Source organism: Ursus arctos, unplaced genomic scaffold (genome assembly GCF_023065955.2).
Source record: "Ursus arctos isolate Adak ecotype North America unplaced genomic scaffold, UrsArc2.0 scaffold_22, whole genome shotgun sequence".
Taxonomy (NCBI): Eukaryota; Metazoa; Chordata; class Mammalia; order Carnivora; family Ursidae; genus Ursus; species Ursus arctos.
This window is the reverse complement of record NW_026622897.1, coordinates 54,132,266-54,156,026: the sequence shown is the minus strand read 5'-3', so window position 1 is coordinate 54,156,026 and position 23,761 is coordinate 54,132,266. Positions and strand designations below refer to the sequence as shown.

The 23,761-nt window shown below is 41.6% G+C and overlaps 1 protein-coding gene across 1 annotated transcript in view; it reads left to right on the top strand.

Annotated features, from left to right (window-relative positions):
• Positions 1-23,761, top strand: part of MRPL48 (mitochondrial ribosomal protein L48) — a 54,507-nt gene that overhangs the window by 15,993 nt on the left and 14,753 nt on the right. Inside the window, exon 4 of the mRNA XM_026518069.4 lies at positions 10,073-10,161. Coding sequence (XP_026373854.2) covers positions 10,073-10,161 — 89 coding nt within the window. The remainder of the gene's footprint in view (positions 1-10,072; positions 10,162-23,761) is intronic.

The following is a 23,761-nucleotide window of genomic DNA, read 5'->3' as shown; positions in this document are numbered from 1 at the left end:
GAGAGAATCCCAGGCAGACTCCTCTCTGAGCTCAGAGCCCAATGCGGGCTTGATCCCATGACCCTGAGATCACGACCCGAGCCAAAACCAAGAGTCAGACACTTAACTGACTATGCCACCCAGGCACCCTGATATATAATGTTTTATAATCTTTTTTTTTCTTTTTACTTAATCCATGGTGAATATGTTTCTACTACAATGAAGAGATAAATATCTGTAGAATTATTTTGAGTGTACTGCCTTAAATGGAGCAGTTTGAAGCAGAAGATTTTGATTCTGGCTTTGAATATATTGAATTGGAGTGCCTGTGGGGAGGATATAGTAAGTGGCCCACTGGATGTACTGATCTTGAATTCAAACATAAGTCGGGGGTGAAACTGTAAATTTGGAAGCCATTATATTGTCGATTTTCATTGAAGTCATGGCAGTGAATGAGGTCATGTGAGAAGAACCAGTAGAGAAGAGGTCCAAGGATCAGGCCCTTAGGAACTCTGACATTTAAAAACTGGGTAGAGGGTGGGGAGGGTGGGGTACCTTGGTGGCTCCGTGGGTTAAGTGCCCAACTCTTGATTTCAGCTCAGGTCATGATGTCACGGTCCTGGGATTGAGCCCCAAGTGGGTCTCCGTGCTCAGTGGGGAGTCTGCTTGGATTCTCTCTCTCTCCCTCTCCCTCTGCCCCTCCCCCTGCTAGAGCGCACACATGCTCTCTTATAAATAAATAAATCTTTGTTTAAAAAAAAAAACTGAGTAGAGGGTAAAAGAGATTGCTCATGAGGTTGAAAAAAAGAAGGCCAAAATGGTAGGAGAAAACCAGTATGGTACAATTTCATGTCAGTCAAAAGGAGAGTGTTTCAAGAAGGAAGGAGTGGTCAACCCTGTTGGAGCTACAACTGTGTGCTGCTGAGAGATTCCCAAAGACGAGAACCTAACATTCTTTGGTTTCAGCAACGTGGAGGTCACTGGTGACCTTACGAAAGCTGTGTCTTGTGTAGGTGGGGTGGGGTCAGTTGTGGAAGTCATCTTGCATTGACAAGTGAATGGGAGTTGGGAGCTAGGGAAAGCTGTTACAATGTTTTTATGAAGTTTGAGTGGGAGAGAAGAGAATTGGCAGGAGGTGGAGAGGACTGTGGGGTCTAGGAAAGGTTTTCTTTTACAGTTTTTTTCTCTTAATTACACCTTTTATTTTGAAAGATAAAAAGATACCTAAGCCTGAAAAAAGATAATATGTCAAATAAACCCAGATTTGGCCACTACTAACATTTTGCTAGACCTTCTTTTTTTTTTTTTAAGATTTTATTTATTTATTTTTGTGGGGGGGGGGGGAGCGAGAGAGAGCACAAGTGGGGAGGAGGGACAGAGGGAGAAGCAGGCTCCCCGCTGAGCAGGGAGACCAATGTAGGACTCAATCCCAGGACCCCGGGATCATGACCTGAGCCGAAGGCAGACACTTAACTGCCTGAGCGACCCAGGTGTCCCTGTTTTGTTTTAAAAAGAGATTATGTTCAAGTGCTCTTATTCTGTAGCTTTGGTCTCATCCTTTACCCTCAACCAGAGGCAAAGTTCATTTTGAACTGGTATGTATTCTGAGGAAAGTTTTTTTTTTAATTATTATTAAAATTATCAACTGTAAGAATTGTAAATGTATTTATATGGATGCATAGGATAAAAATAAATATAAACTGTACAAAAAGGTATATGATGAAAGTTGAATTTTCTATTTCCCAGTCTTACTCCCTAGTGATATCCACTGATAGCAATTTCTTGTATATTTTTCAAGAAGTTTTATGCAGGGACACCTGGGTGGCTCAGTCAGTTAAGCATCTGCCTTTGGCTCAGGTCATGGTCCCGGGGTCCTGGGATTGAGCTTCGCATTGCGTTCCTTGCTCAGCTGGGAGCCTGCTTCTCCCTCTGCCTGCTGCTCCCCCTCTTTGTGCGTGGTCTCTCTCTGACAAATAAATAAATAGGTAGATAGATAGATAAAAGTTTTATGCATATGTGAACATATATATATTCTGTGTGTGTACGACTATTCTTAATGCTAGACATTTAGGTTGTTCTGAGTTTTTGCTATTTCAAAAAATGCTGCAGCAACCATCTTTATACATCTTTGTGAACTTGTTCCTGTACATTTATAAGATAAATTCCTGGGGGGGCGTCTGGGTGGCACAGCGGTTAAGCATCTGCCTTCGGCTCAGGGCGTGATCCCGGCGTTATGGGATCGAGCCCCACATCAGGCTCTTCTGCTATGAGCCTGCTTCTTCCTCTCCCACTTCCCCTGCTTGTGTTCCCTGTCTCGCTGGCTGTCTCTATCTCTGTCGGATAAATAAATAAAATCTTTAAAAAAAAAAAAGATAAATTCCTGGAATTGAAATTGCTGAGTCAATGGATTATGATTCAAAATTTTGGTAAGTATTTTCTGATTGCCCTTCAGAAAAGTTATATTAATTTACATTTCTATTTTCTGGTGAAAACTGGGTTTTATAAAACATCTTTTTTTTTTTTTTAGTAGTAAAAGAAAATTATGTCTCATAATTTGCATTTCTTGAGAGAATTTATCATCTTTTCACATTTTTATTGGCTATTTTCATTTTTTTACTTGTGAACTGTCTGTCTATACTTTCTGCCCATTTTTCTATTGGGTTGCTGGCTTCTTCATTTTTAATTTACAGGATTATTATATAGTTTTTATATATTAGGGAAATTAGCATTTTTCTGTCATCTCTGCTTTACATGGCTTCTAGTCATCTGTCTCTTGACTTTCTGTGTATTTTGTTGAAAAAAATTTTGCGTTTTTATATAGCTAAGTTTATTAGTCTTTGATTTCTAGATTTTGTTCCTTGCTTAGAAAGATCTTAATTCCAAGATTAGTTTAAAAAATTCTTCATGTTGGGGCGCCTGGGTAGCTCTGTTGTTAAGCATCTGCCTTCGCCTAGGATCATGGTCCCAAGGTCCTGGGATTGAGCCCTGCTTTCGGCTCCCTGCTGAGCGGGAAGGCTGCTTCTCCCTCTCCCTGTCCCTCTCCCTGTTGTTCCCCCTGCTTGTGTTCCCTCTCTTGCTGTGTCTCTCTCTGTCAAATAAATACATAAAATCTTAAAAAAAAAAAAACAACTCTTCATGTTACCTTCTGGTATTTTTTTCTCCTTTATATATGTGATGCATCTGGAATGAGAAGTGAGTAGGGATGCAGTTTTTCCCCCTAAATGGGTAGTTAAGTGTTTTAGCATTTATTGAAACATCCATCTTTTCCCCATAGGTTTGAGAAAGTCACCTTTATCTAATATACTAAGTTTCCATATAGATCTGGGATTATTTTAGCTTTGTTTTGTTCCATTGGTTTGTCTGTATATTTGATGCCATTACTAACCTTTTTTAATACCATTGGTTACTATAATTTTGTAGTATATTTTAGTATTTGAGAGTTACTTAAATCTGAGGGTTGTTTTGGTTTTGTTTTTTTTTAAGCTGAGATCAAATAGGGCATGTTAAAACCTGTTGAAGGAAATCCAGTAGGGGTCCTTTTGAAAAGAGAGGTGGGGGGATCATAATATAATTTACCCAAACAGTTTTCTTTTTCTTTATTATAATTCTTTTTGTTTTTTTTAAAGATTTTATTTATTTATGTGACAGAGAGAGACGGCCAGCGAGAGAGGGAACACAAGCAGGGGGAGTGGGAGAGGAGGAAGCAGACTCTTAGTGGAGGAGCCTGATGTGGGGCTCGATCCCAGAACGCTGGGATCATGCCCTGAGCTGAAGGCGGTTGCTTAACCACTGTGCTACCCAGGCGCCCTGCTTTATTATAATTTTTAAAAAGATTTTAGAGAACAAGCAGGTTGGGGGGGGGGCGGAGAGGTAGGGAAAGAAAGGGGGAAAGAATCTCAAGCAGGCTCCACACTGAGTGCAGGGCCCAACATGGGGCTCGATCCATGACCCTGAAATAATGACCTGAGCTGAAACCAAGAGTTGGATGTTCAACCAACTGAGCCACCCAGGTGCCCCTCAAACAGTTTTCTCTTTGGAGAAATTTAAGCTGTCGCCAAGATTTTTCAGTGTAAACAGCACTATGATAAACATCCTTATATATCAGTATTTGTACCCTTGTCTGATTATTTACTCAGCATACATTTCAAAAAGTCGAACTGTTGGGTCAAAGGAAATGGACATTTTTAAAGCTATTAATGTGTATTACCAAATTGGTCTCCAGAAAGATTGCACTATTTTATTCCTCCTTGGTATTTGAGAATACCTTTTTATATACTCATCAACATTAAGTGTTATTATTTTTCTAATATTTGTTAATGTTATAAGTTAAAAAATGCCATCCCTTTTATTTGTAATTGGCATGTTTTTGATTACTAGTTGGTTGACCATATTTTCATACATTTACTGGCCATTTATCTTCTCCTTTGCCCATTTTTCATTTGTCGTCAGGAAATCTCAGTGCCTGGAAGGCCCAAGGTGATTCACCAGTGTTGGCATGCCAAGATAATTCTACTTGAAAGGACATAGTTTTGTTGGCATTTTTTTGGGTTCTTTGAGATATCCTTAAAGTAAGAAATTCCAAGATTGAATTGTATTGCTTTTCAGAAAAGAAGAGTGGAGAACGGTACCCTGTTCCAACCTTCACCCATCATACTCTCTGTGGGCATGGGTACCATCCTACCTGCTCTCTCTAAAAGATGGGTATGGTTGTAGTGACTGCCTTTTCTTACTGTTTTAAACATACATAGAAAGGTAGAAGTAAATATATATAAAGAGGTCTGAAGAGGTTAAATGAAGAGAACTCAGAGTCCTCTCATTACAGCGTGAGCAGAAAGGTGGAATCAGAGAAACATGGCACATTCGAATCCAGGTAGTTCAGTGTACTATAAGAAAAACTGGAAGAAGTTGGAAAAGAGATTTTGAAAAAAGTGGGTAGCTGCCAGTGCCAAATCCTTGCAGGTTGTCTTGGTAAAATGTCTTAAGAATCTTTCAGTGTGGAGCCTAATGTGGGGCCTGAACTCACAACCCTGAGCTTAAGACCCAGGCTGAGATCAAGAGCCAGATGCCCAACTGACTGAGCCACCCAGGCGCCCATAAAGGCAATTTCTGAGTACATACTATTTGCCAGGTGCTGGGGTGTACCTACCCTTGTGCTGTGTAAGGGATTTCCGGTCTGTTGAATGGAGAGGATATCCTGTAATTAATTCTGACTGGGGCTACCCCAGTGTTTTCCCCTATTTCTCCAGCATAGCGCTGCTAAAAAATCCTTGGTCTAATTTTGAAGGAGAAATAATTAAAGTGACGTTGTTTACCCCCAGCCTGGATTGATGGGTTTTGTTCCTGGCTTAGTAAACAGGGACACTGAAGAACCGTTGGCTCTGGCATATATTAAGTAAAGGGATGTAATGTGGGAGAAGTCGATATGTGATTACATCCTATAATTGTGCTAATCGAAAGATCTTCAGAGCCTCCTTTTGAAACCCTGAGGTTCTGTGTCTTCAGTGAAAAGAGCTGCCTTTCCTCTAAGGAGGCTGCAATGTTAATGTGACAGCAGGAAACCCAGTTTGATGACAAGGAGCAGGGGAAGAATTCTGTTGAATTTAGTAGAAATCGGAGGCTTTCAAACCGGTAAATTTTATAACGTAAACAGCTGGCTAATTAAGCAGTTTAAACACTGGTAATTTGACCAAAACCTTTCATTTAAGGGGGGAAATGGTTAATTTAACAGGAATTTGAACCAGCTTCTTAATTAACCAGCTGCTCTAATGATAGGAATTGCCCTAAACTGAACTTGAAAATGCTTCCTTGCCAAGGGGTTCTGGGAGAGGAGAGGCTGAGGCTTGTAGTCTGGTGCTTTCACCTAACATGTGTCACCGTCTCAAAGATCACCTTTGGGTCTGCTGTTTGAGACCACTGGGGGGTGATTGAGTTTCTGTGTTCTTAAAGTTGGTGGTTGGCATCTGAGTTTTCTTTATTTATATAAAATGTTCTGCTAAATAGTGGAGGAATGGGAGAGCTATAACCATGAAGTAAACTCAATGATCTTTGACTGTTGAGGGCAGGAGAAGAGTTTCCCGGAGACGGTGACATTTGAGCTGGCCCTGGAGGCTGGCTAGGATTTCCCTGGTCAGAGAGGTGCAGTCACCGCAGGGGGTACCACCCAGCATGGCCCAGGGGCATGACGACTCCATGGTTCTTACAGAATGGCAAGTGTAGCTCTGTGGCCGAGGAGCAAGGTTTTAAAGGCCTGGAGGAGTGGGGGAATGAGATGAAGTCGTTGGAACTAGATTATAGAATCCGGTTTCTTAAATGCTTACCTAAGGAGTGTGAACATGTTGAAATACGGCAAAGACCTTGCCTGCCTCATTCATTGGTGTCTCTGTAGTGCCTGGTACAGTGCCTGGCACATACGAAGCACTTTATATTATTTTAGTTATTTTTTTAAAAGGTTTTATTTATTTATTTGACAGAGAGAGAGACAACCAGTGAAAGAGGGAACACAAGCAGGGGGAGTGGGAGAGGAAGAAGCAGGCTCCCAGCCAAGGAGCCTGATGCGGGGCTCGATCCCAGAACGCCGGGATCACGGCCTGAGCCGAAGGCAGACACTTAACGACTGAGCCACCCAGGCGCCCCTCACCCTGTTTCCATACACCAGCCAAAGTGATCTTTTAAAAACATATCAGGCATATACTTTCCCTGCTTATGGCTGCTTAGCTTGAAATGCAAACCCTTGAAAAGGCCTAGGTGGTGTGTTCCCACTCACTGCTCTGGTCTCTGGTGTACTCTGTGCCCTTCTCACTTTGCTTCAGCCACACTGACAGCCTTTCTTTTCCTTGAACATGCCACGTGGTGGCCTTTGCACTGCTGTTCTCTCTGCCTGGAACATTCATCCTCTATCTTTTTGCCTAATAAATTTCTGTTTGCCTTTCAGGTTTCGGTTTGTTTTATTTATTTTTTTGAATAAATAATACATGTACTTGGAACAAGTTTTAATGATACAAAAGAGTATAAAATAAGCAGTAAGTTTCCCTCTCCTCCTGCCTTCTAGCCACTTCCCCTCCCTGGGAATTACCACTGTTTTCCTCTGAATTCTGGTCTCGGTTCACATGTCGTCTTTTTTTTTTTTTTTTTTTTTTTGGAGAGGCCTTCTCCGATACTCCAGTCGAAAATAGATCCACCAATTGTATTGCCATAGCCTTCTGTGCTTTTTCTTTTTCTTTATCACAGTTTGTAATTTTATATTTATTTCGTGACTGTTCTGTTAATGATTCCCTCCTCCCACTAGACTGTCAGCTCCATGCTGCAGAGCTGGAACCTGAATGCTCAAGGGGTCCCAGGTCTTAGATTCAGAGAGACAGAATTGGGAGAGCAGCCAAGGAGACACCTCAGTTGTGTTCAGTGCTCTTTTGGAACCTCTGCCAAAAATACCTCCTTCTTCCTTGCATGGTAAACTCTTACTCCTCTTGCAAGAATGCATCTGTTACCTCTTCTGAACCTATTCCCCTTACCCTCCCTTACTCCCACCACCTCCCCTCCCCAAGGCAGGTTCATTGTTCCTTCCTCCAGGCACTCACTACTTTGCTCTCATCTCTGTTAAAGGAATTTGTGCACCGTAAGGTAATTATGTGCTCACCTGTCATCCTTCCCTAGTACACATTTTGTGTCTCCAGGGAAAGTGGCGTATTCTAGTCATCTTTGTCCCAGTGTCTCTACAGTTGTTGGCATATAGTAGTAAATGTGGACTAATGCATATCATGGAAGGGAGCCATGATATCCAGGGTTTGTCTTGATGAAATAGTGTGGATTATAGTAGGATTGGCTCTGATGCCAGGATTGTTCTTGATGAAACAGTGTGGGTTGTAAATGCAGGATTGGCTCTGAAGCCAATCTCTGATTGGCCTGGCATAGAGCAGACCTGCTTGAAAGCCCATTTTAGAAAAGAGAAGCCTAAGAAACATTTCACTTCTCCACACCATTTTCTCTTTAGCCTCCCCATAGAATGGTGGCCCTGGGAAGATGAGGGTAGGACCATAGGAGCTGGGAGGAAAGGGAGCAGAACCTAGGACAACTACTTCTCCAGAAGGTAGAGAGTGAGCAAGAGAGACAGACACAGAAGAACTGTGTGGAGCTGGTTCCAGTGAAAGGGTAGAGATAAGGAACTGAGATCTGAGCTAGGAAAGATCATATCTAGCTAGATTTTATATTCCAGAAATTCACATGACATGAGACTCCACCTGAGCACATTCAGCCAGATAGACCTGGGTTTAAATTGCAGTTCTGCCTTTAACTTGCTGGATGACCTTGGCCATTTCACCATATTTTTGGAGCTACAGTTTCTTTTTTTTTTTTAATTAAGTTTTTAATTTTAATTCCAGTATAGCTAACATACAGTGTTATATTAGTTTCCGGTGTACAGTGTTGTGATTCAGCAGTGCCACACATCATCACTGGGTGATGATCATCGTGATAAGTGTACCCTTTAATCCCCATCACCTCTTTAACCCACGCCCCCACTCACCTCCCCTCTGATAACCAGCAGTTTGTTCTCTATAGTTAAGAGTCTGTTTCTCGGTTTCTCTCTCTCTCTCTTTTATCTTTGCTCATTTGTTTTGTTTCTTAAATTCCCTATAGGAGTGAAATCATGTGGTATTTATTTTTCTCTGACTTAGCATAATACTCTCTAGATTCGTGATGTTACTGCAAATGGCAAGATTTCATTCTTCGTTATTGCTGATTAATATTAATATGTAATAATATACATATGTATATACACATATATGTGTACACACACACACTCCACGTGTCCTTTATCTATTCATCATTCGATGGATGCTTGGGCTGTTTCCATAATTTGGCTATTGTAAATAATGCTACTGTAAGCATAGCGGTGCATGTATCTCTTTGAGTTACTGTTTTTGTATTTTTTGGATAGATACCCAGCACTGCAATTACTGGGTCATAAGGTAGTTCTATTTTTAACTTTTAGAGGAACCTCCATACTGTTTTCCACAGGGGCTGCACCAGTTTGCATTCCCACCAACAGTGCACAAGAGTTCCTTTCTCTCCACATCCGCACCAACACTTGCTGTTTCTTGTGTTTTTTGTTTTAGCCATTCTGACAGCTGTGAGGTGATATCTTATTGTGTTTTTGATTTGCATTTCCCTGACGATGAGTGATGTTGAGCATCTTTTCATGTGTCGACCTACAGTTTCTTTATTTGTAAACAAGGATAAAAATAATGAAGATTAAAGTCCTTCCTTGAAGGTGGATCCCAGTGGTGCATCTCTGGGCTTACTACAATAACTATGTGTATGGAGATCCTAGTTTATACTTGGTGGTAGTATACATACGCACTGTTCCGTACCTTAGGTTTTTGTTTCTATTGTTATTTACTTAGCAATGTATGTTGGAGGTTGTTCCATATTAGCACAAATAAATCAAATAGATGGTTTGTAAAACTTTGTGGAAATCTGTGATTGTCCTCTTACCTGGTTGTATTTGCCACTCATCTCTTTCTCTGTGTGATCCACATTAGAAAACTTCAAAAGGGGGGCGCCTGGGTGGCACAGCGGTTAAAGCGTCTGCCTTCGGCTCAGGGCGTGATCCCGGCATTATGGGATCGAGCCCCACATCAGGCTCCTCTGCTGTGAGCCTGCTTCTTCCTCTCCTACTCCCCCTGCTTGTGTTCCCTCTCTCGCTGGCTGTCTCTATCTCTGTCGAATAAATAAATAAAATCTTTAAAAAAAAAAAAAAAAAACTTCAAAAGGATTATTGGCATTGGAGGAAGAAGTGAAAACAAGAACACTGTGAGAATGTATTTTGTCCTCTTATCACCAGTGGCTATAGCAGGAGAGAATTTCTCAAAGAAAGATAGGTAGTGGGGAGTGGGTATAGTCCGGGGGTCAAAGGAGAAAAAAGGGGGTAAACTGAGAGTCAGCCCAGGATCAAGAAATAGCTCTGGTTCTTTAAACCAGCAAGAGGCCTGCTATTCCAAATATTCCCAGTGTTGTGGTAGAGATTTATCTCCTCATGTGTGATCTCTCTGCCCTGCAGGAGTGTTGAAACAGGTTTGTTTTATTTTCTGTCTTTTAGGTGGCATTCTGCTGAGTCCCGGTCGACACTACAAGACAAAGCCTACCCATGGCATTGGAAGATACAAGCACCTAGTGAAAGCACAGGAGGTAAAGGGAGCAAGGGTCCTTTAGAAGAGGGTAGTGTGCAGCTTTGCAAAGACTGAAGATGAGATTTGCATAGGGCGGATGACATTGGGAGTAGATAATACTGGGATCACCCTTTAGTCCTCTCCAGTTATTTAGTTTGGGGGTATCTACAGTGAGCTGTTTCTGCCAGCTCTCAATCTTGTCCCTACACCAGGTTATCGCAGCGAAAAGCCAATGATTTGGTTTCATTACTTGCGGTACTTAAAAAAAAAAATCTTCTAGGGGCGCCTGGGTAGCGCAGTCGTTAAGCGACTGCCTTCGGCTCAGGGCGTGATTCCGGCGTTCCGGGATCGAGTCCCACATCGGGCTCCTCCGCTGGGAGCCTGCTTCTTCCTCTCCCACTCCCCTGCTGTGTTCCCTCTCTTGCTGGCTGTCTCTCTGTCACATAAATAAATAAAAAATCTTAAAAAAAAAAATCTTCTTAGTACTTACTTCAGCATGGACCTCACAATAAATGATACATTCGCTGAAGTTGAATGAATGGTTTGTGGCAAGTGGAGGTGGATTGGCATTTTCAGCCAAATAGTTTTATAGTATTTGCAGATTTCGAAGATGTTTATGTTCCTTGAATCCATTATCTCAGATAACTGGGAGTTAGTTCTAAGCATTATAAGATTATTTAGCCCATTTCTTAGGATTCCCAGAGCTACAGGATTGCTTCCGGGGTGGTTAGATTTCTCTGCATGTGTGGAGGATTTTGTGGTGAGGTGGACACAACACCGGCCTGAAAGTCAGAAAGTGTGGTTTTGAGTCATGATTCTATCACGTCCTGTAAACAGTACAGTTGAGAAGGATTTTGCTCTTCTACCTAGGGAGGCTTCAACATCACTTTTGGCTCTTTGGTTTATTGTATTGTTCCATGTAACCACGAACGTTTCCCACTGCCCCTCTTTCTCCTTGGCAGAAGTCCAGTACCATTGTATTTGGGTCTCAGAAGCCACTGAACTTGCCGTGTTCTCCTGAGCACCTTCCTTACAGCAAGGAATTTCATGAGAGGACCATTGCCCCATCTTAGGCTTATATTAGGCAGCCTCCCAGCAGGAAACAGCCCAACTAAAATCGTTCATTTGTAGTTTGTGGTGGGAGGAGGACTGAATTGGGAACCAGGAAACTTGTAGGCTTAGTTATGCCACTTATTACACCTTCACGACTTTGGATAATTAACTTTAACCCTCTGGGCATTGTGGGCCCTGAAATTACATGTAAAATGTTCTCTATGTGTGATTTTTTTTTTTTCTGGGGAGAGAGTCCATAGCTTTACTAAAATCTTCATAAAGGCTGAGAAACTGGATTAGAATATCTTTAAGAGTCTTTCAGCTCTGATATCCTGTAACTCTGTGATGGTCTGGAACATTTACTGAGCATCTATTATGTGGTAGGCCTCGTCTGTTCAGACTGGGTTGTAATAAAATTTCGGAGGATGAATGAACAAGACCTGGTTCATGCTCAGAGAGCTGGGAAACTCTTAGAGGTAAGACACACATAAGTATTCTCCTCAGCAGAAAGTGACAGGTGCTAAAAGGAAGATACAAAGTGCTATTAAAATTCAAAAGGAGTGATTTACACCCTTTCTGAGTTGTGACACCTTAGAGTAGTTGTCGGAGTTGTTTTATCCCTCTTCTAAAAGTCCCATATAAATTAGTAGGAAATAAATTCATTTTGTTTGGGTGTGTGTTCTTTGGTTTTTGCTAATTTCTTGGGATCCTCCATCTTTTATTTATTTTTCAAAGATTTTATTTTATTTATTTGTCAGAGAGAGAGAGAGCGCACAGAGGGAGAAGCAGGCTTCCCACTGAGCAGGGAGCCTGATGTGGGGCTCGATCCCAGGACCCTGGGGTCATGACCTGAGCCGAAGGCAGCTGCTCAACCAACTGAGCCACCCAGGCATCCAGGGATCCTTTCTCTTAAAAGATAATTTTCTGTGTATGCCATGCTCTGACCTGCCTCGTAGTGCGGTATAAAAGGAAGTTTAATGCCATATTAATGCCATCTGTCCCTGTCTTTCTCCCTATTATCTTCTCCCATCTCAGGGATACCATGCTCTAACTGCATTGAGCCTCTTGCTTTTTATCCAAATCATCATATTGTTTCAAGGCCTCACAAATCTCTCTGTGAAACACATACTGTTTCAAGGCTGTTCTGTCTACTTAAAATATCTTCTGCCTCTTTTCACTTGGTTAATACATCCTCAACCTTTAACTTCTAGTGAGGAAGCAGGGTAAGGAGGGGGAAAATGAAGTGCCCCTTCTGAGAAACCTTCCTGGATTCCCAGCACTGGATTACTTGTTCTACCATGAGCTGCTAGAGTTCCTTGTGCTTCCTCTGTGCTAGGACTACTGCTCTGTTTTAATGGTCTGTTTGATGACCGTCTCCCCTTCTAGACGGTGAGCTCTCTAAGAGTAGAAGCCACGTCTCTGTATCCTCAGTTTGCAGCAGAGAGCCTGATATCAAGTAGAGGACAGTAAATATTGATCGAGCTGAACTGATACGTGGTTATTGGAGCTGCCGCAAGGTTTTATAAATCAGAACTGGCAAACACAACCCACTGTTTGCAGACAGCTGGCTCCGGATGACCTTGGTTGCTTGAAGGGAGTGATGCTGTCTTTGGTTAGCGTTGTAGGCTTTTCTGTGATGTCATTCGTTGTCCCTGAGTGGCTACCCAGATAGTAGTGAAAGCTGCTGCAGGCTCCTTGCTTTCTGCATGGGACAGTACATGAAAGTTCTCATCTGCCAGCTTGCAGAGGTTCTGTCCCAGGTCCCTGTCTCTTCTTCCCCACTGGCGAACCGGACTAGAAATGCTGGAAGGCATTCTGTGGCCCCCTTTCTCTCCCTAAGCTTAGATCCTAGAAAAAACAATAAGCAGCCATATTCCTTTTTTTCCTCTCTGGGTCCCAGATTGGGTCCTCTCCTCTCTTAAGCCCCACATCCCTAGGAAAGAGTTAATTCTCATGCACCAAGTGCCCAGACCTTGTCCCATTTCTGCTTGTGTGATCTTACATGCTTACAGCTTGACTGTGGCAGTGAGGGATCACGTTTCAGAGCTCATCTCCAGACCTAGCACTGTGTCTCAGTGTATAGATCTCATTATTTCCTCAAGGGCCCTGAATCACTCTGTTGAATTTAAAAGGCTTCAGATTGTTTGGAGTGATTTTTATTTCATAGAAATAAATGTGTAGTCCTTTGTGTTTGTGGAGTGCTAGCTAGGTTATTTCTCCCCAGACCACTTTCTTGTCCTCAGCTGTTGTCCTGCCTTCAATCTTGGGGTAATAACAATCCAAGAAACAGAATTGCTAAGAGGAAGATGTGGGAGGATGGAATGGAGGCAACATAAATTGCTGTCAGTTTATAATTGTTCTGTGTTCTATTTTCTAGGCCCTGGGGCAAGAGAGTAATGTGTATCTTTTGTAATGTAGGCAATTTACTTCCTCTTTATAGAACGGCCCCCTAGGAGTTGAGATGTCTTTTCTCTTGGAAACTGTGTGCACTGTTGACACAGAGGAGGTGTCTGTCATTTATGACACCTGTTTCGTTTGTTGTAACACCCATAGATGGATTAGCTCCCACAGCCACAAGTCTGTGAGGAGACCGTGGCATCGTTCCCAGAAAAATCAGCAAATCAAAATCACTTTCTGGTGACAGTCCTAGCTTCCTGGGAACGGAAAGATGGGTTTTTGCAGTGACGGTAGGGCTAGACATGGATTATAGGACTGACTTAGTGAAGTTGTTTTAAATTAGCGTCCATGTTTTTCCTCAAGTCTATCTCCTGTAACTCACTGAAAAGAAAAAACTGTTATCGAGCATCTGCTATATGCCAGGCACTGTGTGAGCACAAATGATGCGTAGGTGAATGGGACACAGTCTTTTCCTACCAAAAGCATACAGTGGGCCAGGATAAACAGTGCTCAAAAATGTAGCTAACTACATGTGGTAAGTGCTTTACTAGGGGAGTGAACTTAAATATCAAGAGAACAAAGTGAAGGAAGCCATTCTCCCTGAATGGGTTGAGGAAGGTATTGTGGAGGTCACCTCAACAAACATTTCCAAAATGTCGCCTGCATTCACTGAATATGTAAAGTGAACTGACTTTGGAATATCCAGCTGCTTGGGGTACACTGGGAAACACTGGGGCTGTAAGAACATAAAAGAGTTCCCCAGAACCTTTCCAGACACAGACAGTGATTCCTGTGATGACCTCATTCGGCCTATACCATTAGAGCGCCCTCGTCTCCAGCCCACCAGTCTCATTCTGCCCATTCTGCTGAGTTACAACTATGTCAGAGTTTTAAAGGGAGTCATGTTTGATAAGAATAATAGTAGTGGCCCCTTTCCATTTTCAGAGTGCTTTCACATCCATTATCTCGGTGCCTCTTAAGCCATATACCCTTGGAACAGTGGTGATCCTAGGGCTGAACCTCTCCTCAAGTTTATTGTATTTTTTAAAAATTTTATTTATTTATTTGACAGAGAGAGAGACAGCCAGTGAGAGAGGGAACACAAGCAGGGGGAGTGGGAGAGGAAGAAGCAGGCTCCCAGCGAAGGAGCCTGATGTGGGGCTCCATCCCAGAACGCCGGGATCACGCCCTGAGCCGAAGGCAGACGCTTAACCGTTGTGCCACCCAGGTGCCCCTCTCCTCAAGTTTATTAAGGGCAATCTTCCACATTTTAGAAAGATATTAAGTTAATGGATAGACTTTTCTAAGTTTCAGGTTTTTCTCCCATCAGTTTTACTTGATGAAAACAAATACTAACAGAGACTCCGATATGTTTTCATATATTTTGAGATGTAGAGAACTCCATTTATATCATATAACCATGTTTTCTGCTAGTGAAAGTATATTGATGAGTATTTTATGGTGTTTCACAAAGAGAAACATGATTTTGTTAGACCCTTTGCAACCAACAAATTTGAAAACGATGCCATTTGATTCACCACCATCCTGTGAGATAGACAGGGTAGAAAAGGAAATGGATTGAGGGGCATAAATGATTTCTCTCTGACATGTGTCTAGTGAATGATGGAACCAGAGCTGGAGTTCAGTTCAGTTCAACTCAACATTTAATGTGGAGAAATAGAGAAACGAATGAGTTGCGGTACCTTCTTATAGGACTTGAGATGGTAGTTTGGCTGCCATCAGAGAGGCCCGCTTAATCAAGGGGCGTAAACAAGATAGAAGCTTATTTCTCTTTCACATAAAAGTATAAGTAGATATTCCAGTTTTTGGCTTTGCTTCTCTTTCACAGTTTTGAGATGGCTGCTCCCTCTTCAGCCATCTTGTCCACATTCCATCGAGCAGGATGGGGAAAGGGAAGGTAGTGTGCATAAGCTCTTACCTCACCGGCCAGAACTTAGTCATATAACCATACCTAGCTGCAAGATTGTTTGGGAAATGTAAGTTTTATTATGAATGGTCATACACCCAGCTAAAACACAGCAGTTCTGTTATTTTTTTTTTACTTGATTTCTTTAATGATTCTTTCATGAGTAAAGTTTGCCATCCACAGTTGTGTTTCAGCAGTTATGTGATTAAAAGAGAAAAGGGGAATAGATATTGAGGAAATTGGCAGGCTCTGCACACTTTCCTTAAAAGGAAAGACAGAGGTTAAGAGAAACATTTTGGAATTCGGCATACCTGATTTAAGATTCAGCTCTGATGATTACTAGCTGTGTGTCCTTGGGTACCTTCCTTAACTTTTCCAAGCCACATATATAGAAATTGTATTTCCCTTGACTTTATATAGAAATTATACTTCCCAGTGTTGTTGTGAGAAGTAAATTAAGAGAATTTTAAGAACTTAGCACAGTGTCTGAAACATAGAGCCCATAGGTGGTGTTGATGGTGATGATAGCCAATAGTCTTTTTTTTCACAGTTCCATAGCATTCTATTTTCCTCCCTCAAAACATGCATCTCTTTATAATTACTTGTTCTCTATATGCCTTTCCTGAGAGACTGTAAACATTAGTACCAGAGACAATGGCTGTCTTCTTTCCTATCATATCCCTAATCCTAACCCTGAACTTGCGCATCACTAGCAGTCAGTATTTGTTGCATAAACGCATTCAGGTGATTGAGAGTGATGTATCTGGAGTAGGGTTTGCTATGGGAACACAGAAGAGTGGTACCTAACTCAGGCTGAGAAATTGGGGAAGGCTTCTTGGATGAGCATGAGCTGAGTCCTAAATAGGATTTGCTCACATTAAGCATGTGGGGTGAAGAGTCAAAGTTGGCTCTGCAAGGAGGGGGAACCTTCTGGGTGAAGGTAGGGAGACACTGACCCCGGAGATGCAATTGGGAAACTTTTAGCAGTTTTTTAATCCTGAAGTTTAAGATTGGTACTAGGGGATGAGGGACCATCAAACCTGAGAAGTAGGCAGGTCTAGATCAACCCTTTTTAAAAGATACTATTTATGAAGTAATGACTATATACCCTTAAGTGTCTCTGCTTACTGCCCTTTCAGCTGCACCCACCTGAGGCGGTCACTCTTGGCTACCCGCTGGGGAGTTAAGCAGCGTGGTGCCACAAGGTAGCTTGTGTTGAACTTGGCCATGGGAGGTGGGCTGCTCTTTATGGTTAAATTGAGATTTGTTCTTTCATGTGAGTCTCCTCTCTCTTTCTCTGAACTGTAATGTAAATTCCTTGGGGCCTGGGACTGTTTCTTTGGTGTCTTTCCAGAGTGGTTGAATCAGCACTTCGCATAAGTGTTTCATTCTGTAAAGCATGCCAATGGGATACCAGGAGCATGATTACCTCCAATTTATAGTAATACTAATGTCCTATTTGTGTACATTACTCAGACTTTTCTAAAGATACCATTTATTGAGTGACTGCTATGTACCAAATGCCATAACTACTATGTGCCAGGCTTTAAAAGCATTATTCCATTTTAAAGTATTATAGTACACTTATCACAATGAGCACTGGGTAATGTTTAGAATTGTTGAATCACTATATTGTACACCTGAAACTAATATAACACTGTATGTTGACTATATTGGAATTGAAATAAAAAAACTTAATAAAAAATAAAGTAAAAAATAAAAACATTCCATTTATAGTATTATAAATAGTATATTTTATTTAATCCTCAGATATCCTAGCTATTAAAGACCCTGTTTGAGGACTCTAAGACTCAGAGAGATTAAATGACTTGTCTAAATGGCTAGTAATTTCCAGGGCCAACATTTGAACCAAGGGCGGTCAGAGTCCATCTGATGTCTATGCTCTTTCCATTTCATATAAATTTACTATTTCAAGCTTCACAAGAACGTTAGGTGTTACAGGGGAAGAAACTGACACATAGAGAGGTCATTCAATGTCATTTAGTGACTAAGCAGACAGGCTTTAAGTCCAGCTTTCCTTTGGCTTCCATCTAAGTATGGTGCTCTGTGCAGTACAAGGCTGTGCCTCGTGGTCATGCCGGTCAGGGCCAGGCCTTCTGTCTGGTGATGTCTCCCGAGAGCACCACACTGAGTTATAAACATAGGCACTTGATTTCTGTGTACCTAATAGCTCATTATGGACTTTTCAGAGTACCATCATCAGATCATTCAGGTCCCGGGTGTCAGTTTTTAAATTTTCATCACCAGAAGTTCTGGAAGCTACATATGCTGCAGGCATATTTGCCTTTTCATTTGAAGATTAGGATGATACTGTTCCTTCCCAATTTTCCCACCGTGGAGAATGCCACCTATGGTGACAGGCAGACACTATCACTTCTACAGAATCTAGAGGAGAGAGCCTGGGCTTGGGGCCACAGACCCAGCTTCCAGCCATGGCTAGACATAAAGTGGTTACCTTTGCCATTTCTTTACTATTGTGACCGCAAACAAGTCACTTCCCCCTCCTGGGTTTCAACTTTCCCCTTGGGTAAAATTAGGGAGGGAAAGAAGGAGAGACTATATTATCTCTGGGAGCCCTTGCAGTTGTAGCAGGCTGTGAGTCTAATCCTTTTTTCTGCTCTTTCCCAGCAGTTTCCCAGTAACCCTGGGCAAGTAATGTGCTTCCATAGGACCTCAGTTTTCTCTCTGTAAAGTAGGGATAATAATATGGACATTTCTTTACAAAAATGGTTTATTAATTTATCCCCTGGCCTATTTGGAGGATCATAGCGCAGTCCCACAGGGATCTAAGAATGGCCACTCTGGGCCATCACACACTGAATCCAGGTCAGTCACAGGAGTGCCAAAGTTTGATGGTGGACAGTAGTCCATAGTCCCCGCCACCTTTCTCCTAGCTTTCCTTCCTTTCCTGCCTAATTCTCCTCCATGTGCAGTCAGGGTGGCCTTCCCCAAACACAGCTCTAGTCACATACATGCTTTGCACAGACATCTTTAATAACTCCCCATGGTGGTTATAAGGGCATGAACTCAGGCAGTAGGGATAGAAAGGAGGGAAGGGATATGAGAAAGACTGTACAGGTAAAATTATAGGAACTGGTGACTGGTATTATAAGCAGCCAAGCTCTTGCTGGCTATGCTGGCCCTGGCTCAGAACCGAAATACAATGTCACAATGGGCTCCTGATAATGTGGAGAGGTCCAGGCATATCTAGGCCAACACAGAAAAGCAAGTGAGATGCCAAGAGGGATACTGGAATCAGCTTTTTTTGCTTTGTTTTGTTCCTCTAAAGCAACACCTTTGAAGAGCCCTGGCATTTTCCCTGGTTATAAAAGCCTCCTAAAGGCTTTAGAGAGGCTCCTCCCCTCTCTGCTGGAAAATTTTAGCAGCTCCCCATTGCATTCCAATGTTAGCATTCTTCACAGCTCTGACTGCAGTGCTGAATGTCTTGATGAGAAGTCTGGATTGCTGCATTTGGCCACGGAGCATGGTAGGCTCTGAAAAAGAGAGAGCCAAGCCCTTGTTCTTTGATAGTTGGTCTCCGGAGGTTTGGCTTCTCACTCATAGCAAAGTCTAGGACCCTTGGGGGGGGGGGGGGCACCACTGTTAAGAGCTTTAGCAATGAGAAACTATAAGAGACCATAAACATAATAAAGGAGTGGGGAAGATCTTCATCATAAAGATAAGAAATCCAGAAACTATAAAGACTATAAACAGTTTCGCAATGCAGAGGCTACAGTTGGGGGTTGGAAGGTCTGGGTTTTAGTTCCTAGGATCTGTCTTGTCTGGCTGTGTCACTCTGGGGGACATGTTTGATCTTTCTGGGTTTCATATTCTTCCCTGGCAAAGATGAAGAACTGGGACAAAATAATCTCTAAATGCTGTCCAGTTCTAAGATTCTAAAATTGTGATTCATTGCATGTTTTCTGTTTGCCAGTTCCTGTGCTAGATAGGAACATAAAAATGAAAATAGCAGTAGGAGTGCCTGGATGGCTCAGTTGGTTGGGTGTCTTCCTTTGGCTCAAGTGGTGATCCCGGGGTCCTGGGGTTGGGCCCTGCACTGGGCTCCCTGCTTGGCAGGGAGCCTGCTTCTCCCTCTCCCTCTGCCTGCCACTTCCCCTGCTTGTGCTCTGTCTCTTTCTCTCTGTCAAATAAATAAATACAGTCTTAAAAAAAAGAACATGTTTCTTTTTAAAAAATGAAAATAGCAATAAAAGTTAATACATAGAGTAATTATGTGACACGGATTGTATAAGCCACTTTACATAGTGTTTTGTTCAGTTCTCAGAACATCCCTGTGAGATCGGGTCTGTCGTTGGTATTACCAGTCTTGTGAAAGGACCATTTCTTGGTCCTCCTCCTGCTCCCCTAGACTGGGCCTCTGCTGTCTTAGACTGACCTAAGGAGCAGCAATGGGAGAGAACCATTTCAGGTGCTCTGCCAGGAACATTCTTCTGTGGCAACCACTAGAATGTTGGCTGTTAGATAGGAGTGACTTAAGACATGTAAATAGAGAGGTGCCTGGGTGGCTCAGTTGGTTAAGCGTCTGCCTTCAGTTCAGGTCATGATCCCAGGGTCCTGAAATCAAGCCCCACATTGGGCTTCTTGCTCGGCAGGGAGCCTGTTTCTCCCTCTGCCTGGTGCTCCCCCTGCTGGTGCGCTCTCTCTCTCTTTCAAATTAATAAATAAAAAATCTTAAAAAAAATAAATAAAAATAGGTTTTTTGCCCTTTTTCTTAAAAGAACTATTTCTACCAAATAACAAGACTTATAAATCTCCAGTAAGCAGGGCATGTGCTATTAGCTCAAGGATAGACAAAGAGCCCAAAGGAACAGAATAAAGAGTACAGAAACTGATCCACATATCTGTGGGCACTTATATGACAAAGGTGACACTGCCATGCAATGGTGCTAATGGTCCTAAGTCAACTGGACTGGATGATCATGTGAATAAAAATGATTCTTTCACATCATACACCAACATCACTTAAAAATGGATTGTAGATCTAAATGTGTTAAAATAGTCATATTACTAGAAGATAACATGAGAATATCTTAAGATCACGAAGATTTCTTAAACGACACAAAAATCACTATAATCGTACAAGAATGAATAAATTGAACTACATGAAAAATAAGAACTTCTGCTTATCAGGATGCACCATGAAAAAACGAAGAGGGAAGCTACAGGGAGGAAGAAGATATTTGCAGCACATATATTTAACAAAGGATCATATCTAGAATATAGAAAGAATCTCTACAAATCAGTTAGAGAAAGGCAGAAACCCAATCTAAAAAATGGGCAAAATACTTGAATAGGCAGGTTACAAAAGAGAGTATCCAAATGGAAAGGTGCTCAGGCACAACTGACTTAAAGGAACTGCAAGTTGAAACCCGAATTTATTATCACTTCATACCAAACAGTAGGGCTAAAACAGACCAAAAAACCTGACTACACTAAGTTTTGAGTTGGCAAGAATGTAGAGCACATAGAACTCTCATTGATTCTGGTGGGAGACTAAACTGGAAACATCTCTGTAAAACTGTTTTAGAGTATTTATTAAAGACGAATATATGCATGCTCTCTAAGTCAGTAGTTCAGGTTCTAGGTATATCCCTAATAGCAATGCATACACGTGTTCACTGAAAGATACGGACAAGAACATGGGGAGCAGTACTATTTGTTATGGCCCCACACTAGAAACAACACCCCAAATTTTCATCAACTGTAAAAAAAAGATCAAATTCTGGAATATTCATACAATAGACTACTAGAGCAATGAGAAAGAAAGAACTGTTGTTTCAGCTAATACATGATGAATCCTGCAAATATAATGAATGAAAGAAACAAGACATAAAAGAGAACATAGCGTATCACTCCATTTTCATAAATTCTAAAAACAGGCAAATGATTTTAGAAGTAATAAAAGTGGTTATCAGTTTGGGGGACAGGAGTTTTGGGGTGCTGGTAGTGGTCTATTTCTTATTCAGGATACTGATTATACAAATATTTTCACTTTGTGAAAAATTATTGAGCTGTGTACTTATTTATGCATTTTTTTCAGTGTGAATATTGTATTGCAATTAATTTTTACTAATTGTTTTTTAGATTTTTTTTTTATTCATTTGAGAGAGTCAGAGCCAGAGCACGAGCAGGGGGAGGGTCAGAGGAAGAGGGAGAAGCAGACTCCCTGCAGAGCAGAGAGCCTGAAACGGGGCTTGAGCCCAAGATCCTGGGATCATGACCTGAGCCGAAGGCAGCCACCTTCCCGACTGAGCCACCCTGGTGCCCTTTAAATTTTTAAGAACATAGTAGATTTTTGGGGCACCTGGCTGGCTCAGTCAGTAGGCATGTGACTCTTGATCTCTGGGTTGTAAGCTTGAGCCCTACGTTGGGTGTAGAAATTACTTAAAAATAAAATCTTTAAAAAAGAATAGTAGAAGAACGCCTGGGTGACTCAGTCAGTTAAGCATCTGACTCTTGGTTTCAGCTGGGGTCATGATCTCATGGGTTGTGGGATCGAGTTCCGCATCAGGCTGCACACTCACTGGGGAGTCTGCTTGAAGATTCTCTCCTTCTGCCCCTCCCCCCACTCACATGCACCCTCCCCCCCAAATACATAAATAAATCTTTAAAAAATAGGGGTGCCTGGGTGGCTCGGTTAGTTAACTGTCTGCCTTCAGCTCAGGTCATGATCCGCCTGCTCATCGGGAAGCCTGCTTCTCCCTTTACCTCTGCTGCTCCCCTCACTCCCCGCTCTCTCTTTCTCTCTCTCAAATAAATAAATAAATAAATAAATAAATAATTTAAAAAAATCTTTAAAAAAATAAAAAATAAAAAAATAGTAGATTTTAAGATTCTACTTTTGAACTGACAAAAGAGTCACAGTATTAAAAATAAAAAAATAAAGAAGGGAAATAGTTAAAAAGTCTTCTTCCTACCTGTATGCCCAAGCTATTCAGTTCCCTCACAAGCAGCCAATGATATTAGTATTTTTGTGCATCCTTTCAGACATATTTTTTGAATATGCAAGCAAATAAATATTATATAATTACACACACTTTTTAAATAATGTATGGCAATATTCTGAACATGTTATTCTACAGTTGCTTTTATCGTTTATTTTAAAGACCTTTCCATATAGTAGTACATAAAGAAATGCCTATTCCTTCTTAGAACTGCATAATGTACTATTGTATGGGTGTTCCATGATGTATTTAACAAGTCCCTCCTCTAAATGGGATTTAGGTTAGATTATTTCCAGTTGAGAAACTTTCTAGATCCTGATCTATGTCGGGTTAAATATCTATGTTCCCAGGCCTCATTTTAACTTTTTACTGCAGCCTGCACAGGTTGATATGTAGGGAAGTAATACAAGAGGATAAAGTAGAAGTCATTTGTCTACCTTTCAATTCTTTTTTTTTTTTTTAAGATTTATTTATTTATTTGAGAGAGAGAGACAGAGAAAGAGCTCTCGTGCTCAGAGGGAGTGGGGGGTTGGTGAAGGGAGAGGGAGAGAGAAACCAAGCGGAGTGCGCTGACCATGGAGCCCAAAGTAGGGCTCGATCTCATGATCCTGAGATCAGGACCTGAGCCGAAATCAAGAGTTGGATGCTCAACTGACTGCACCACCCAGGCGCCCCATCTACCTCTCAGTTCTTTTTACTTTTTTTTTTTTTTGATAAATAGTTCACTGAGTGAGCCAAAGACTTTTTTAAAAAAGCAGGTAACACCAAAGTACTATGTAGTATCCATATTCACTGCAGATAATTACTGGAACTTTCAAAACATCAAATGAATAAGCTGGATCACTGGTTACAACTATAATTTTTGGTCAATATACAGATTTTCATTCCAGGTCTAGGCTTGACTTCTACATAATATTCACGTGCATTCCCTCTACTTCTCAATTCTTAAAAGGAAGACTAAATGATTGCAGAATTTCAAAGCTAGGAGGGCTGGAAGAGATCTAATGATGAATTTCCTTGCAATTGATTTCTTTAAGATACTGATAAAAGCTGAGAATTCTTCCAGAAAAATATGCACACATGTAAAATTTTGCATATAAATTTTGGGGTTGATAGACCACTTAAAATCCCTCAGTGGGCTCTAGATTAAGAATCTCTTATCTAGCCTAACCCCACCAATTTGAGAAAATTGGGAAGCTGAGGACCAGGGAGGGTGTGAGTCTCTTAACAAGTTAATTGCATAAGATAGTCACTTG